The following is a 17,064-nucleotide window of genomic DNA, read 5'->3' as shown; positions in this document are numbered from 1 at the left end:
CAAAACATAGGGACATCACTAATGTAACACTACGCTGGTGTACTTGAATGGCTAAGGGTGGGACATATCTCTAAGCGGTAGACCAATCACAACAGAGCTGGCCAGCTAACCAATCAGAGCAGACCTGGCCGCTCTCGGTTTGCAGACAGAGCCCGTGATAAAGAGGGGCTGCAGCAAACGTGTCACAGTGGAGGCCGTAAATACCAAATAATGAACATGCAAGAGGAGCATAATAGGGCCTCTGCAAAGACTACAACAGAGAGAGACCAGAACACTTTTAGAAAGAAAGGCTGAGTGTGCTGATACTTACAGCGATCATTTGAATTAATGTCTAACATTTATCAGTGGTTTTTACTGGGAATTGCTAACATTTGGCTTTCAATGTAGAGCGCACTATAAGAAGGCAACTTTATCATGACCAAATCGTTCATTTAGTGGGTAGCTACATGTTTCTGTGTGGTAATGGATCAAATACATGTTCTTGATTTTATACCTATACGAATGTGAAGCCTGTGGGTTCATATGGAGAGGGTGTGGCTCTGCTGCATCCAGCCTCCTTGATTGCCTTGATTGCAGTAACTCAGGGCACCTGGGTCTGGTGCTCAGCAGTTATTTAAAGCCTCTGCTCCTCTCTGTCTTCCCTCTGCAGGCACCCCGGTTTTGTTGAGTATGTTATGAGTTTCTTCAGTTGCTTCACTTTGTGCGCTTCAACACTCTCACACACATAATAATAATAATTATTTATTTATTTTATATAGGCGCCTTTCAAGGCTCTCAAGGTAGCCGTACAAACACATCAAAAACAAGACACACAATACATAACACCAGCATAAGAGACATAAACAAGACAATGCAGTATATAAATCAATCAAATAACCAAATAAATAAAAACAGAAGATGTGTGATGGACAATGATCAGGGTGGATATGCGAGTGTGACGTGATTTGAAAATGGGGAGAGAGTCAGTGTTGCGGATGTCAGGTGGGAGGGAGTTCCAGAGGCGGGGTGCAGAGCGGCTGAAGGCTCTAGACCCCATGGTGGTTAAACGGAAGGGGGGTGCAGTGAGGTGGAGGGAAGCAGAAGATCTGAGTGTGCGGATGGGTGTGTTGATGTGCAGGAGGTCGGAGAGGTACAGAGGAGTGAGGTACATACATGTCCATACAATCCTCACCCTGCATTTACACTACTGATACCACTGACATCCACACCTCATACTTTACTTGTTTTGCACTTAATTCATTTGGTTGATTTGAATGTTTTGCTTAAATAAACATATTTTGTTAAACGTGGATATGGTGCGTCTCCTCTTTGTTGTGGCCTTTTGAGCCAGGTCATAACACCAGATAATATGAAAGGGCTCTTTGCTTTTCAACCACAATTTTGACGTTTGACTCTAGCAACATTTTAAGCAACCAGGAAACTCTTAAGTCCTAAGTATAGTTTACAGACCATCCTTTCCTTCAGGCTTAACACAGCCACCGTTTTACCAACAAGTCAAAACTAGCCACTCCACTCGCTGATGTTCTTCAAGCTCATTGCTTTGAGCACGCAGTAACAACGAGGAGAGACTCAGATGAGCATATAATCATTTGTATGACTCAGATCTCCTCTCAGCTGGATTATGCTTGGAGCACCAAAAAAGCCAAGTACGCTGTGCATCCTTTTATCTTAGCACCGCCTTTGAAGAGGAATCTCCCCGGTGATACATGAAAAGTTTATTCATGAGCCCTCTAATTAAATTCATCTGTTTTCTTTGATACATTTTAAATTTGAATCCTGTATTCAGCACATTTAAACCTGACAACCTTTTTGTTTATGAGCTGCATTATTTATTTATTTGTAGCAAACACATTAGTCACCTTTGAGCTGTTTAAAAAAGCCATGTGTTTGACAATTATCTGCCTTCAGAAAACAAGGATAATAAATGTGACTCTCCTTTGAAGAACCTGAACTGAGGACATTTTGCATGGATCTTTTCAAAAGGTGTGTTTGTTTGTTTGTTTGTTTCACAAAGCTTATTTTCACATTTGATTTCTTAAATGTTGCTTTGATGGCGTATTAGCTGTGCTTAACATGTGTCTTTGGTGTTTTTCAGCTTTGTCCACATGAGTTATTATAGACCTGCAGCCTGCATGCATCAATTAGTGTGGAAAACTTGGGAAGTGGTAAAGAGGAGACTATGTTAACATTACATGCTTGCTATCTGTGGGCTTATTGGCACGTATTACAACCAGCCTTTTCCTATTTGTTTTGAACATAACAATATAATGTATTGCCTATGTATAAATCAGGAGCACTTATGGAACAATGTTTTGGGAAATTCCACTGCCTCTGCAGTTATTTGCACATAAGGAAAACAAGATAAGTGATAGTTATGCAATACAAATACCGGTAAATTATCTTACTCACATTTTCCACATCTGTCAGCATTAAAACTACTACTTTAAAACTCTTGAAACACTTTGAAAGAAATGTAAATGTAATCTAGAAGTTGTGTTCATGTAGTTTAAGTGACGATTACAGTCTGCACCCTCTGATATAAATTTGGTTATTTTTGACCCTCTCTACACCGTTTTGGCCAACTGAATATTGAACACTGTCAAGGAGCAGAACTGGCATCAGATATTTGGTCGGATTTGTAAAATTGTTCTCTTCGTTTTTCATCAAATAGTTAATAAACTTCTATATTTTATTGTTATGTTGTGTGTTTAGGCAACCTATACAGTTTGAGTACTAGGGACTTAGTGAAATGACATAAGAGGAATGTGGTGAACACATGTTCATGTCTCTTACTGTAAGGCATCACATTTGTGGTATTGTTTCTAAATCTAAGGTATATAAGAGGCTCTAACAGAGATGGGAGGATAAATGATTGTATTGGGTATTGCAATAAAAACACCAAAAACACTTAAACAATCGACCCTGAGCTGCACCAACAGGCTGTAAATCAGGTGGTGGAGTGGACTGATATCAAAGCTCTTGAGATCAACAACCAGGAAAACTGAGGAAATCGTTTTTGGCTCACCATCTGACTTCCCATAAAGTCCCCATTGTCCATCGCATCAGATGAAATCAAGCAGGGATTTAATACAAATACTTGGGTGTAATGATTGCATCTGCGTCAATTCGGAGGATAACACATTGAATATCTGGTGCAAAAAGGAAAAAACAAGAATTTATTTTCTCCGCCGTCTTAGGTCTTCTGGGGCGAGCCAGAGAAATTCTTCTGTTGTTCTTTACATTTTGATCATGTCTATTCTGCAGAGCGCAATTACTACCCTGGTACAAATGTTTGTCAGCAGCGTTAAAAGCCAAAAAAACTGGCTCCCACCTGTTAAAAATCTGCTCAAAAGATGTTGGTCAACCCTGTCAGAGACTCTATGACTCAGCCAATTCAATAGAGCAACCTAGTGAGGCTGCTCCAACAAGCATAATCTATGACCCAAACGCATGTTCTGAACAGTGAATATGAACTGCGTACCATCTAAATCGGAGATACAGGGTCCCACGATTCGATAAGTCCAGACTGAAGCAGCTCCTTGCGTGCATCAGTCAATGCCTCAAAAGTAAACACATGCTAAATCCCAGATCAAATGGGCACGCTGAAGGTTATTTGAGCATTGTTTTTCTCTCACTGATTGTGCTGTTAGTTGAATGTTTGTTGTTTGTGTTTCATGTAATTAGTGTCGGGATAGCTTTGTCTGTTGATGTTGGACATGGAGCGGCTGTGACGGCAAGTCAAATTTGACGACTTGATCTGACCAAATAAAGTATATCGTATCAATGTATCGTATAACAGGTTGATTGCTTGGCAAATGTCCATTATCAGCCGAGTGAGTGACAAAAGCGTCTAAGGCTTGATATAATGGTAGAAGNGCTACGATAACCAGGTGTATTGTTACTAGTAAAGACAAATAATTAAAAATAAATAATCTGTATTGACACAGCAACGTGTACAATGGTGTTATTAGACTTGGCTACAAGTCTAATAACACCATTGTACACGTTGCTGTGTCAATACAGATTATTTATTTTTAATTATTTGTCTTTACTAGTAACAATACACCTGGTTATCGTAGCAAGCAGTGGAAACTCCCCTCAAGAAGCGACAATTGCCAAGGGCTTGCGTTGCAATGCTCACTTGCCAATATTTCTTTTTTATTACAATATAGGCCTATGTTTAGCCTACTATCATAGATATAGCACGTTTGTTTATTTTAGCAAACCAAGTAGGCTATTCCAAGTAAAATTGAATATAAATGATAATTTATTATCTTTTCGAAAAATAGAGATCGCACATCAGTCCTGTGATAGTCCAGCGACATTTTACGCGATAAATACGGGTTTAAATATCAGCATTTGCCACGGAAGGCGAGTGGCAGCTACCGTAAACCTTCTCTTAACTCTGGCATCTTGTGGCAACTCCCGTTCAGCATGCACAAATGCCACGGCAAGTTGTGGCATCTCTGGCATATACTTGCCACAGATACCACGGAGTAGCGGCCTCTGTGGCAGATGCCGGAAGTACTTGCCACTGCCTGCAGATGCCACGAAATGAGCCAGGCCCTACTGACAAATGTATCTATGAAACAATCTAAACCATCACTTCTCGTTGTATGTGCAGGTACGGGTGAAGTTGTGGCCATCATGATCCCAGAGCCTAAAGGCCGTGAGATTGCTGCCTTGCTGGAGCAGCAGATCAGGGTCACGCTGTCCATCTCCATAGGAACCCGCAACCTGCACAAGTATGTGAGCAGAACGTCGGTGGTGTTTGTCTCCATCTCCTTCATCGTGCTCATGATCATCTCCCTCGCCTGGCTCGTCTTCTACTACATCCAGAGGTTCCGCTACGCTAACGCACGAGACCGCAACCAGGTATGACTGTGTGCACTTTAATCAAGGTATGAAGTGATGTTATTTCAGTAACAGGGATACTGACAGTGCTGTGGTTTTACTCTTGACATTGGCCCGTGCAGTTTTCCATCTGGTTGTGGCTTTAAAGAGAATCCAAAATTAGCCCGACAGCTGGCTGAACAGAGGCGCAGCAAACCAGTGAACCATCAACCAACTCTGCTCTCTGGCCCACTGCAAATACTTTCTATTGCCTTCCCTTTAATATGAATGGCCGCCTCTGACGTTCTTGTGACGTCTGTTATGATAACTCATCAGTGCGTGTGTTGGGGAGACAGCCGCTGCCGTGACAACCATTGTTTGTGTTTTCACCTTGATTTATGTTGATTTTTGTTTTTCGAGAATATTGAACAAGTCTGTTCCTAATTTATTTCCAAGGCAGTACAGTAAGGTAAAACTGTTACAAGTTTATGTTGTGTTTGATTATTACTGGTAAACTTTATCTTACTTACTCGACTTGCCTTATTGTTCTTAAGAGACATCTAATCTCCAGACCGCCCAAAACAACCACTCGTGATATTGTGTTGAATTACCTGATTTATTTTTTGTAATATTATTTTAAAGGTCACGAGTGTACAATAGTAATAATGTACCAATAACACAAATGCGAAGAGGTGAAATTGATGAGAAATTGAAGAGTTACAGGTTATGCTGGATCTTGTCAAATGTCATATTGGGGCACATTCTCCTGTGGTTGCAGTATTTACTTTGTATCAACCCACCAAAGAGATACTGCTGACTGGGTCACTTTCTGTCAATATTATGTTGTCGTGTCAGTAATAATATGTGTTATCTCTTCAGAGACGTTTGGGAGATGCTGCCAAAAAGGCCATCAGTAAGCTGCAAGTACGCACTATAAAGAAAGGAGACAAGGTAGAGTGAGGATCCTACACTGCAAACAGTACATCTCACACACGAATCAAAGCATCTTTTACTATACAGGGAGTCTAAGTCAGCCATTATTTATTTAAACATTTACTAAAGTGTGTTTACCCATGTAGAGGGCATTATACGATAGATATGTTATATAAGCAGTATACTAATAATTGAATTTATATTTATTTTATCTTATCGCATTCTCTGAATTGTTCATTGTCTTTACTGTAAAGCACTTGCTCACATTGCTTTTTAAGAGGCTGTATGATAAACAAATTGTCATTATTTCATTGTTATACTTATTAATTATAGTCATTTTCGTCTTTCCTATTTCTGTGTTTTAGGAGACTGAGTCAGACTTTGACAACTGTGCTGTTTGCATTGAAGGTTATAAGCCTAATGATGTTGTGCGGGTATTACCATGCAGGTAATCTTTGTCTGCTCCAGATTTGTCCTACATACTATAATTTGAAAAACGAAGTCAACATATAACTGCTGATATCTACAGTCATTTGTTTTAATACTTTTATTTTGTGCACTGTGCTTTGTTTTGCTAGGCATGTTTTCCATAAGCACTGTGTAGACCCGTGGCTACAAGACCACCGGACATGTCCCATGTGTAAAATGAACATCCTTAAAGCCTTGGGAATCCTGGTAAGGTCCTTTTTTAAAATTTATTCTTTTGTGTGTTTTTCTCAAATGGTTTGCACTGCTCTTATTTCTGATATCAAGACTAATCTAACTCCAATGTGCAACACATACAAAAGAGATGGACCCACCTAGTCTCTAAAGAGTTCTGTACACGTTCCAGCTCAACGCAGACTGCACAGATGACGTTCCTCCAGACTACGAGACATCTGTCGGGGGTCCGCCCACCAACGCCATCAGTGGGGAGAGTGAGATCACGTTTAACGAGAGCTCGGTGGTTCTGGATCCAGCCGGCGGGGGGATCGGCTTCCAGCAGCTCCACCCTGATGAAGAGACAGAGCCTCAGGCAGCGGAAAGCCACATCATCACCGGCGGTAAGCACAGACATCACACATTTTTAATATAGAGGAAATGACCTGACAGACAGGGAAAAGGGATTTTTGTAGAATTTAATTGCAGAAAAAGCTTTCACCACATGCTCTACACGTCTGTCTATTTCTTTGTCTCTCCATTATTCACTTTAGTCATCAAGAGTACTTAAAGGATTTAGCTCAATTTAAACTAATGCACCAGCAGCACTTACAATGATATGGCTTATTGGCAAGTGTACCTGCAGGTTTCTTGCTTTTCTGAGTTTGTATCTTCATAGTTTATTGCAACTCACTTTGGATAAAAATGTTAGCTAAATAAAATGCAATTAGTTAAAGCAGTGAGTTTGCCCCATTAGACTATTACCAGATTTCTGCTATGTCCTGCACTTGTAATATAAGTAAATATGCCAAAAGATACAGATGAGTCAAGTGTTGTTACCATTCATGCCCCGGAGGAGAGTATCTTTCCTACAGTGTGGTGTTTCAGGTTTCATTCCCCCATGTTTGTAATCTGAGGGTTGAAATGTTTTTTTTCTGAGCCTAAATCAGGCCAGCAGCCACCTGGTCAGTGTTCCCCATTTTAGATCCTCCTGGGAAACAAAGGAGGGTAAGAATAGTTTCCCAATGCCAGAAAGCCACAGTCTACGCTACTTACACTCAAATATTCGTCATGTTAACATATGTTGTACATTATAGCCCTTCATGCCAACGCCTAAGGGCTGTTCATTTAAATAACGACTGTAACTACGCAAATTTCCCCTCCGTGGGACTAATGAAGGTATTCTGATTCTGATCTGATTCTGATTAAACATGTGCAAGCTATCAGCACTTTAATACATGCACATGCAAATACTAAAACATTGTACTTATTGTATTCACACCTGTTCTATTACTGGATAAAGGGGCCCTATTATGCTCATTATCACGTTTGAAACCAGAAACAGACACAGGGGTCTGCTCTGATTGGTTAGCTGGCTCTGTTGTGATTGGTCAACCGCTTAGAGGTGTCGCGCCCCTTAGCTTATCACGTACAATGTTTGAGAACGCTAGCCAATAGAAGCGCGTGTCTTACATAGTGATGTCACAATGTTCTTGAAGTAAACAAAGGAATCCAGTGGAGGCTTTCAGGAAGGGGGGTAGGTGTGTGGGAGGGATGGGATGTTAGCCTTTGCCGACCATTAACCTGCAGTAAAACATAACATACTACAGGAGATGGGAAAACCCCAAAAGGCATAAGGACCCCTTTAAAGGTTTTTAATTATTAGCTTATTTACATATAAAAACATATAAAAATAGCCCAAAAAATACATATTTAGAAGATAAAGGTATCATTTTTATGCTAAATCAGTAAATCTATTAAACAAGAAATGTATGGAGCGAACATGACTTTAATGCGACTTGTGCTTTAAATTGTACATTTTTTTCCTGGTCTATTCAGCTTTATGTAACTACACTTCCCAGTGGTTTTTATTGTTGTTCCTGCAGTTTTTTACAACTCATTGGTCTGGTTACTCTCAATGTAGGGTTTATTTAGCACTTTTATACAGTGTTTAAAGACCTGGAGGAGCAGAGTGGAACCGAAGATGAAGTGTGAGGAACTTGTGCCAAAAGTCCCACAGCTCAACACGTCAGACTGGATCCTACACTTCCAGGGAAAACTAAATAAACACAAACAGTTTTTGTGTTAGAAGACGTAATCTCCCCCTAGTGAGAAACTGACACATGATATGCCTACCACACACCTTCTTAATATCACTAGAAAGTAAACAGTAAAAAAAAAACACTTCTCACATGGGTTTACAGCATAGCCTGAAGCCCTGTTTAGACACATTTAGATTTGAAGTCAATTTGTCAGAGTGACTTTCTTTTAAAGGATTTATTGAAATCAGCTATAGTTGTTATAATGCTTGCGCCATTAAGTTGAAAAGTAGAAACTATTTGACTCAATAATAGTTGGTTGTATCCCTAGTTATACATTTTAACTTCAACATGATGTGAATATTGTGTTCCTGCTTTAAGATCAGATAAATTGTCTTTTTTTTTTATGCGTTGGCACCATTTAAGACAAAAATAAGTCAAGTATTTATCAAGCTAAAGACCAAACATTAACAAAAACATGTCAATGTGATGGAGTCATTTCCAATGTGCCCTTAAGTGACTTTTTGCCAAAGCACTCAGAAGAAGGTGGTAACACAAAGATTAATGTTTACCTTTTATGATTGACAAGCAATAGATCAGCTTTCCTAAGGCAGCTTTTCCTAATTAGTATGTAAATCAGATGCAATTTGTCACAATGTCCCTGACAGGCAGTTAGCATGAGATGAACAAGCCGGTCCGTCAGGATTTCAGCGGCGGCTTGTTGGCAGTAATGGAGGGCGGATTGTGTTGCGTCCTTAGCCTGAATAATGAGCGCTGTCTGTGAAGGTATTGCAGCCATCATTCTTTCCAAAGTCAGCCACTTACTGGGCGTGTGCGGCCATTAGTGTCCCACAAAGAGACCTGATTTATTGCTGGAACATGGGGAAACATTTGTATCGACACAAAGAATTCAACTTTCTATCCTCATTCTTCTAAGGACATGATAATGAATTTTTCTCAATCTCTCCCCCCTCAGGTTGGCACCAGGCTCCGATCAGCAGTGACTCAGACTCGTCTTTCACGACAGGTGTGGAGGTAGACATGTCTGAAGTACACCTGTCCACAGAGCATGAATGTGACCCGGCCAAATCCTGAAAAACGCACAAATCAGCAGGACAAAGTGACCAGGGGCCCGTCAGAGATTCGCCACCTCTCGGGCCCCTAGAGGACTTCTCAGATGATGAGCTCTACAAAACAGCAGCACAAAAACACCCATTTCTGTCTTTATTGACCATGAAAAAACAATATTTGTCCCTGCATCTGTGGACGTGTTGCTTGCTAGTTTTCTAGCAGTAACCACTCACTGTTTTGTCGGTTTGACTGCCATGACGACCAGACAGCCAATCACAGCTCTCCCATTGTGGTGCCCCAACATGTTCACATCCTTAAACCAAGCATCTGAAATACACTTAAAACAAGTGCTCAGATTTTGAACCTCAGTACTGAGTTGACCAGTACTGAGAAGTTAAAATGTGTTTCTCTTCATTCCTTCAACCTGCACTGGAGCATTCAGGACTACTTAATGCAAGATAGCAGTTTTAATTATTATAAGAAGTGTGTGCAGATTGTTTGATTTTTTGGTATGGGATCACTGCCAAAATATTCCAGAAGTAAATGTTACTGATGTAATCAATATGGAGCATATAGGGTCTAATGTATTCCCTAACACTCCATGTGATTTTCAACCAGATTTCAACCACAGACTTAGGTACATGTTTTCATCCCTAAAAAAAAAACTTTAAGCATGGGTCTTTAAGTTCAGTGGTCATTGGACATTTCAGAAGTTGGAATATGTATGCACATGTTAAGCTGTAATTTCTAAACTGTTTCTATTTGTGTAAGACTTTCATTTACGTCTCCTATTCAACCAACTGCATATTCCTGCTGTTGAGAGGAAATCAACAAACACATGGTAGATGTTTCTGTCCTCACATTTGACAATCGTAGCTTGCCACAAGCAGTTTGAAGTGATGTCACCCACGGCCCTACTGAAACTGCTGCTGATTAACACGTTATCAAAACACATGACGACGGTGACCTTTCCCTGCTGTCAGTCAGGAGGGATGCTGTGTTCACACTGCTGCTAAATACAGCTGCCGATACTGCTGCCACTACCAAACTCCTGGCAGCGTGCTGATATTTTAGACAAACTTCCTACACTTGTGAAACCAGCCAATATAAATATGTCAACAAGTCTTTGTGCCAAGATTATAGTAAATTGTTGTTATTTCCCTGGCTGTGAAACAGATTGGAATAGCATCATGATATGAAATAACTTTGTACCTTCTGTTGAGTTAAAGGAGACTGGTTTGGTGAAAAGGATGAAGCTATGCATTACCCGACAGATCAAATGCATTTGGGTGCATGTTCAGGGTTTTCATATAAACATGTAAAGCTCCAAGCATGGGATTGTTTATGGCATGAAAAGATAACAGCATGAAAATGTTAGCTGAGAAGTTTCGTTGGGAGTAGGTCCACACTATACCGGCTAATTCCGCAGCCACAGCAAATATCTGCACTCCTCCTGAATAGGAAATTGGTCAACACACAAGAAAACTGCATCACACTGCAGGACCTCAGTTGGTTAAACTCCTGTTTTGTGCTGAGAAATGTATAAACTAAAATACAGGTTAGTGAGAACAGATATGGTAATTGCTATATTGACATATACAAAAAGTTGCTTGTATTGACAAACCTGCAGTCAAACACCAGCTTAGTGTGGACAGTGGGCCAACACAGAGAAATTAAGGTTTAAATCTTGCTGGCTGAGTGTGGACGTAAACTTAAACTCCTATGGCTCTGGGGACTGTTACTTCACACTCACCTTTACCGTTTCTGGTAATATTAATTCTCCTACTATTGCTTTTGTTGTTCTGTAGTCATCCTGTATATCACCTTCTTAGTATTCAGTTATTGAACAAGGTCAGTAGGATCTAATTGTCTGTTGGATCTGTTTCCTCTCACATTCCTGCACTCTGAAAAGCACAGACTCGTATGACTGAGTCCGTGTAGCCAGTGGAATCTAACGTTGTGTTTTTTACTTCAAGCCATTGTTTCCATTACTGTTTGTCCTACAGCCACCTGGGACACTGTTACATAACAAGCACATCTCCTGTTCCCCCTTTTGAAGGATTATTGAATGTATGGCCAAATGTGTAAGTGCTCCATGAAGGCTTTCTTTTTATAAGTGCACATTTGAATTCACATTCTTTATTCCTTTAAGTGTTTTGTTAGACTTTATGCTCTTGGTTCTAGACGTTTATACCCATAGACAGGTTAAAATATGTAGTTTCTTACAGCAGTGATTCACTGTGAAGTGCTGCCTTGCAGGAAGCATTTATGAATGTACATTTTCATACACTATATCTTATAAACAATGCGGTTGGTTTGACAGAAAGCTCTTTTTATGTTTAGATATATATATTTTGCTTTGAGGATATGAAGGAGGTGGATGGTTGTGGTTCTTGCCAATACGTCTGAGATACAGATGTTTAAGTCTCAGCCGGCCTAATCTAGACCTTTTAAGCCTCTATATTTCACATCATGGATAATGAGACGGCACAATACATAAGATTACTCAGAAGCACTTTCAGATGTCTGTTGTCCTCCTTGCTTTTCTTTTTTCACTTTTCATTTCTTTTGTCATCTTGTCTTTGTTTTATGTTGAAACACAAACACTCTGTCTCTGCGACAAGATAAAGTAATGCACACAGCAGTGTTTAGTGTTAGAGCCAGATCTCTGGACTCTGGCTCTACTGCCTACAGAGGGAATTTGCCTCACGATAAATGTGAAGATTATATGAGTAAACTATAAGGTAATCATTGATTTTTGTCGGATAACAGTGTTTAAAAAAAAAACTCTTGAAGGAATAAATACAATTCAAATTATTTTTTAAATACAAAAGACATTGGTGTACTCCATGTAATGGCATCCAGGTTTCCTGACAAGTTTGGTGCTAATTTGGAAGATTCTTTTTAAAGCAAAGTTCAACCAAAATATATGGTATATGGTATGGGTTACGGTATTCTCCCTATTTTTTTATTTTGTATGTATTCATTGTAATTGTTTATCTGACAGGGACTATAGTCAGTTTTCCTAAAAGCCAGATGTGAAAAAAGGCACCCCAAAAATGAAATTACAACATATTAATATGCACAAAACATTACAGTATACTATTACACAAGGAAGTTTGGTACAATGAATACTAGATGGCTAAGAGAACAGCAACATATTCAATTATATGCTGGCCTGTTGATATCTATTTCTATTTATTTCAACACTTCATCTACTGATACTGACCACAAGTCTCACTTTGATTACACTAGCAAATAATTTGTATGAATTACTTTTAAAAGAATGTACCAATTGATCAGTGCCTCTATTTTCTATTGAATTAGTAGCCAACCAAATTATCTCCTTTACAAGAAAGATTTCTTTAAAATAAGGCATGATCCAACATGGTTTTATAATCAAAGCTATCACGTATTTGATTTCGTTCTTATGTGTATTCTTCTCTCTGTGTAAACTTTCCTATACTTTCCTATATTGCACTTTAACCCTCCAGTGAATGAGAGGAGCGGCTATATACTGAACGACTTCAGAAAGTATTTTTAATGGACAGCTTTTGAGAAAGAGGGCTACAGTATTGAACATGGCACAAGTCTCAGCTGTCGCTTCTTATATAATGTTGTGACCTTTTCTCTGTACTATTGTGTGTGTATGTGGGTGTGGGTGTGTGTGTGTGTGTGTGTGGGGGGGTGTGTGTGTGTGTGTGTGTCTCTCTCGGGGGGGGGTGTAGGGGGGAGTATCAACATATTGTACACTATACCTGGCAGAAATAACGGCATTGCTATTTTGTGATATAAAATAATTGTAAATATGATGAGCGGTGTCTCTGTCCTCTTCTTGTAGCTTGACAGCAGCCTATATCTATATATATTCCTGTAGCATAGTGAGACTGTATAATACTCAATCACGTTGTAGTGTGTAAGATATATGATATATAGATAAATAAATTGCAAGATGCAAAGAGATGAATGTTTATGGAGGCACTTTTACAGAGCTCAGGTGTTTTAATAGTCTTATGGCCTGTGGAATGAAACTGTCCCTGAGTCTGGTGGTTTCTGTCCTGATGCTGCGGTACCGCAGCATCCGGTTTGTTGCTGGGGGTGATGGGGGTCTTTTATAATCCTGTGGGCTTTCTTCCTGAGCCGCTGGGAGTAGAGGTCCTCCATGGATGGCAGCTCCGTCCTCGTGATGTGCTGTGCAGTTTTCGCCACCCTCTGTAGATTCTTATGGTAGTGAGGGTGGTGCCATACCAGGCCGTGATACACCAGGTCAGGATTCTCTCTATGGTGCACCTGTAGAAGGTCAGGATGCTCTCTATAGGCGCGTTCACAACGGAGTACTTTTCCCCGTACTTTTCCCGTTTAGTTCCGTTAGTACCACTGATGTCGCGTTCACAGCAAAAAGAGTATTTAGTTCCTGGAACTTTTACCCCCATTTCCAGTGCCTGCTAGAGAGGTGGTACCAAAAAAGTACCAATTTCTATTGGCTGGGCGAATTGCAAACCACGACCCGTAAAACTCCTAAAAAGTTTGGTGAAGCCGCCATTTTATTATCCTCGCATTAGCATTATTAGCATTATCATTAGCCCAGCGCTGAAACGCACAAGTGCTCCAATCTTGTAACGTAGACAAAACTGACAAACACAAAGACAACACACACAAACATGACCTCGCACCATGTTGATTCTTGTGCAGTCTTTATGACTATTGCAAACTTTCAGGAGAGGCTCTATGGCAGGGGTCTGCACATTTTTTGACCAAAAGAGCAATTTTGCCCCCTTTTCCACACATATCTTTTGGAAAAAAAAAATAATAGTTATTTAAAAAAGTTTGCAATAGTCATAAAGACCATTAAAAATGTAGGCACAACCTTTTTAAAAGCGTGTGCTACATTTTCACTGACACTGATGAAGACATCCCATTCTTTTAAGCTTTTAAAATGTCATCAACTATGCAGACTGTGATGACATCATCGGCAATGACATCATCGGCAACGTCATGCAGAATGCGATGACATCATCGGTGACATCACAGAGCCTCTCCAGAAAGTTTGCAAATAGATCCCCCGTTCCTCCACAGAGTTTACGTTTTTTGACGATGCCAAGCAAACGCAGACAAGCCGCTCGCCCCGTGCGCAGACGCAGGAGACCTCAGAAGAAGTCCCTGGCTGCTCGCAGACGCAAGAGAGTGGTCCGACGCAGACGCTAAGCAACGACAGGAAACATGTAGTACAAGCTTTTAAAAAGGTTGTCCCTTTTTAAAAGCTTGTGCTACATTTTTAATGGTCCTTTTGACTATTGCAAACTTTCAGGTTGAGGAGATCTGCAAGCTTTTTGACCAAAGGAGCCACAACCCTTTTCACAAAATGTTTTGAAAATAAAAAATATATATATATTATTTTAAAAAGTTTGCAATAGTCAAAAGGACCATTAAAAATGTAGCACAAGCCATTAAAAAGGAAAACCTTTATAAAATATTTTACTACATGTTTCCTGTCGTTGCTTTGAAAACTATATTTTTTTATTATTATTTTATTATTATTTTAAGTTTGCAATAGTTTAAAAAAATGTTTGTGAAAAAGGAATTTCTTGAATCTCATGTACATTTTAGATATATTTATTAGGTCTTCAACTGATGATTATTTTGACTTGACGATGAATCTGAAACAAATGTTTCATTTTATTTTAGGAATAAGACCTGCTCATTATGTAGATATGAAGCACTCATTATATTGTGCTGAACACACATTTTAGGTGATTTTGCACTGTTGAACAAACATAAGATAAGATAAGATAAGATGGTACTTTATTGATCCTAATTTGGTAAATTGTTTTTGTTGCAGCAGCATAAAAGACAAGGCATTTTACAATAAAATAAAACTACAAATACACAAGAATAGAAAGAAAAGAAAAGAAAATAGAAAATATACTATTATATATACAAATATATATATTTAAGCAATAGCTCACGACAGGCCGTGGTATATGCTCATTATATCACAGCTAAGGGGCGTCGCAGAGGAGACGTCCTCTTCCTCCTGAAATCAATGACCATCGCTCTGGTCTTGGCCACATTCAGAAGCAGATGATTTCCTCCAGTCTACTCTACAAAATCACCCACCAGCGCTCTGTACTCCTCCTCCCGTCCATCCCTACCACAGCAGAGTCATCCGAAAACTTCTGCAGGTGGCATGACTCAGAGTTGTATTGAAAGTCATAGGTGTATAAGGTGAACAGAAAAGGAGACAGCACAGTCCCCATGGGGCTCCAATACTACCAACCACCACATCAGACAGCACTGCCCAGCCGGACTGTGGTCTGTCCGTGAGGTAGTTGGTAATCCAGGAGATGGTGGACGAGTTTACCCTCATAGCCTGCAGCTTGTCCCTCAGTAGCTGTGGCTGGATCGTGTTGAATGCGCTGGAGAAATCAAAAAAGGTGATTCTCACAGTGCAACCCGATCCATCCAGGTATGAGTGAGCACGCTGCAGCAGGTAAATAATGGCATCGTCCACCCCCAGGTGAGGCTGGTAGGCAAATTGCAGAGGGTCTAGGAATGATCTCACCTGCGGTCTGAGGTAACATTTAACATGTTGTAAATGTTATATTTAGTGTATGCTAACATATCCCCATTCATGCTACATGCTTTCCCTTTTAAGAAGCTTGTTATAAGGATCACTTACTGGATTATAAAAAAAGCTGCAGATTATTTTCAGTCAAAGTGAACTGACTAATTGTTTCATTTCTTAAAGTTGTCAAAAGTAAGGTCACCTAGAATTGTGTAAATTGCTAAAGTAGAATATATTAGAATTTTATCATTCTTTTTGTAACATTAAGATTTCCTGTTTAAATTGTAGACAATAGGGTGTTTCAAACTCTGCAGCAGCAGTCTGGGGAAAGCCCTTCCTCGTTTCAACATGACAACCACAAGCAAACGATAGAGCAAAAAGCAAGATCTGTAAAAATAAAAATGTCCAGTTTGGTCCCAAAGAACATGGCTGGCTAGAAAAGAGATATCACTTGTATCATTTGTAAAGTCAAAATCGAACTCTTATTGAACTGTGAGGTGTCTTGTTTCAAGTTAATTGAATGATTAGTATAATATATTGTAGTAGTTGCATTTTGAGTTTGGTGGAAATGCTCTTTGGCTGTCTTTTAAACTGGGATGATAGACACAAAGTGTATGTATAGTATAGTATACTTATTATTGGTAAGTATTTCCCAAAATGTGCCATCCATAATTTTATTAAATGCTGGATTTCTCTTCTCTCAGCATTTGGCAGAAGTTGCCTCTGCTATTCTTTTCAAATGTTCCTTAGCCGAAGAGGTCTCTAGTTTCAAAAATCTCAAGTTTTCTTGTTTCTGCCTTGATTTGAGAAAAAGACACACAAACAATAAACCATCACACACAGTTTCTAAGAACTGGCAGAATTGTGTGAATATCATTTGAAGGGTTTTTTTTTTCATATGGAAATTTGCTTTAAGATGTTTTCTATTGATAATGGGCATTTAGCTGTGTATCAAATCTTCTGTACCCTCTTGCAGATGCAGAA

General features: G+C 39.6%; 1 protein-coding gene across 1 annotated transcript in view; it reads left to right on the top strand.

Annotated features, from left to right (window-relative positions):
- rnf150a (ring finger protein 150a) overlaps nt 1-10,280 on the top strand; it is a 17,270-nt gene extending 6,990 nt beyond the window's left edge. The window contains exons 2-7 of the mRNA XM_010775446.1: nt 4,625-4,875; nt 5,713-5,784; nt 6,132-6,214; nt 6,345-6,441; nt 6,599-6,809; nt 9,421-10,280. Coding sequence (XP_010773748.1) covers nt 4,625-4,875; nt 5,713-5,784; nt 6,132-6,214; nt 6,345-6,441; nt 6,599-6,809; nt 9,421-9,539 — 833 coding nt within the window. The 3' untranslated portion in view covers nt 9,540-10,280. The remainder of the gene's footprint in view (nt 1-4,624; nt 4,876-5,712; nt 5,785-6,131; nt 6,215-6,344; nt 6,442-6,598; nt 6,810-9,420) is intronic.
- The last annotated feature ends 6,784 nt before the right edge of the window (nt 10,281-17,064 follow it).

The sequence above is a fragment of the Notothenia coriiceps genome, unplaced genomic scaffold (assembly GCF_000735185.1).
Source record: "Notothenia coriiceps isolate Sejong01 unplaced genomic scaffold, NC01 NC01_scaffold00000339, whole genome shotgun sequence".
Taxonomy (NCBI): domain Eukaryota; kingdom Metazoa; phylum Chordata; class Actinopteri; order Perciformes; family Nototheniidae; genus Notothenia; species Notothenia coriiceps.
This window is presented reverse-complemented; position numbering and strand designations above follow the sequence as displayed.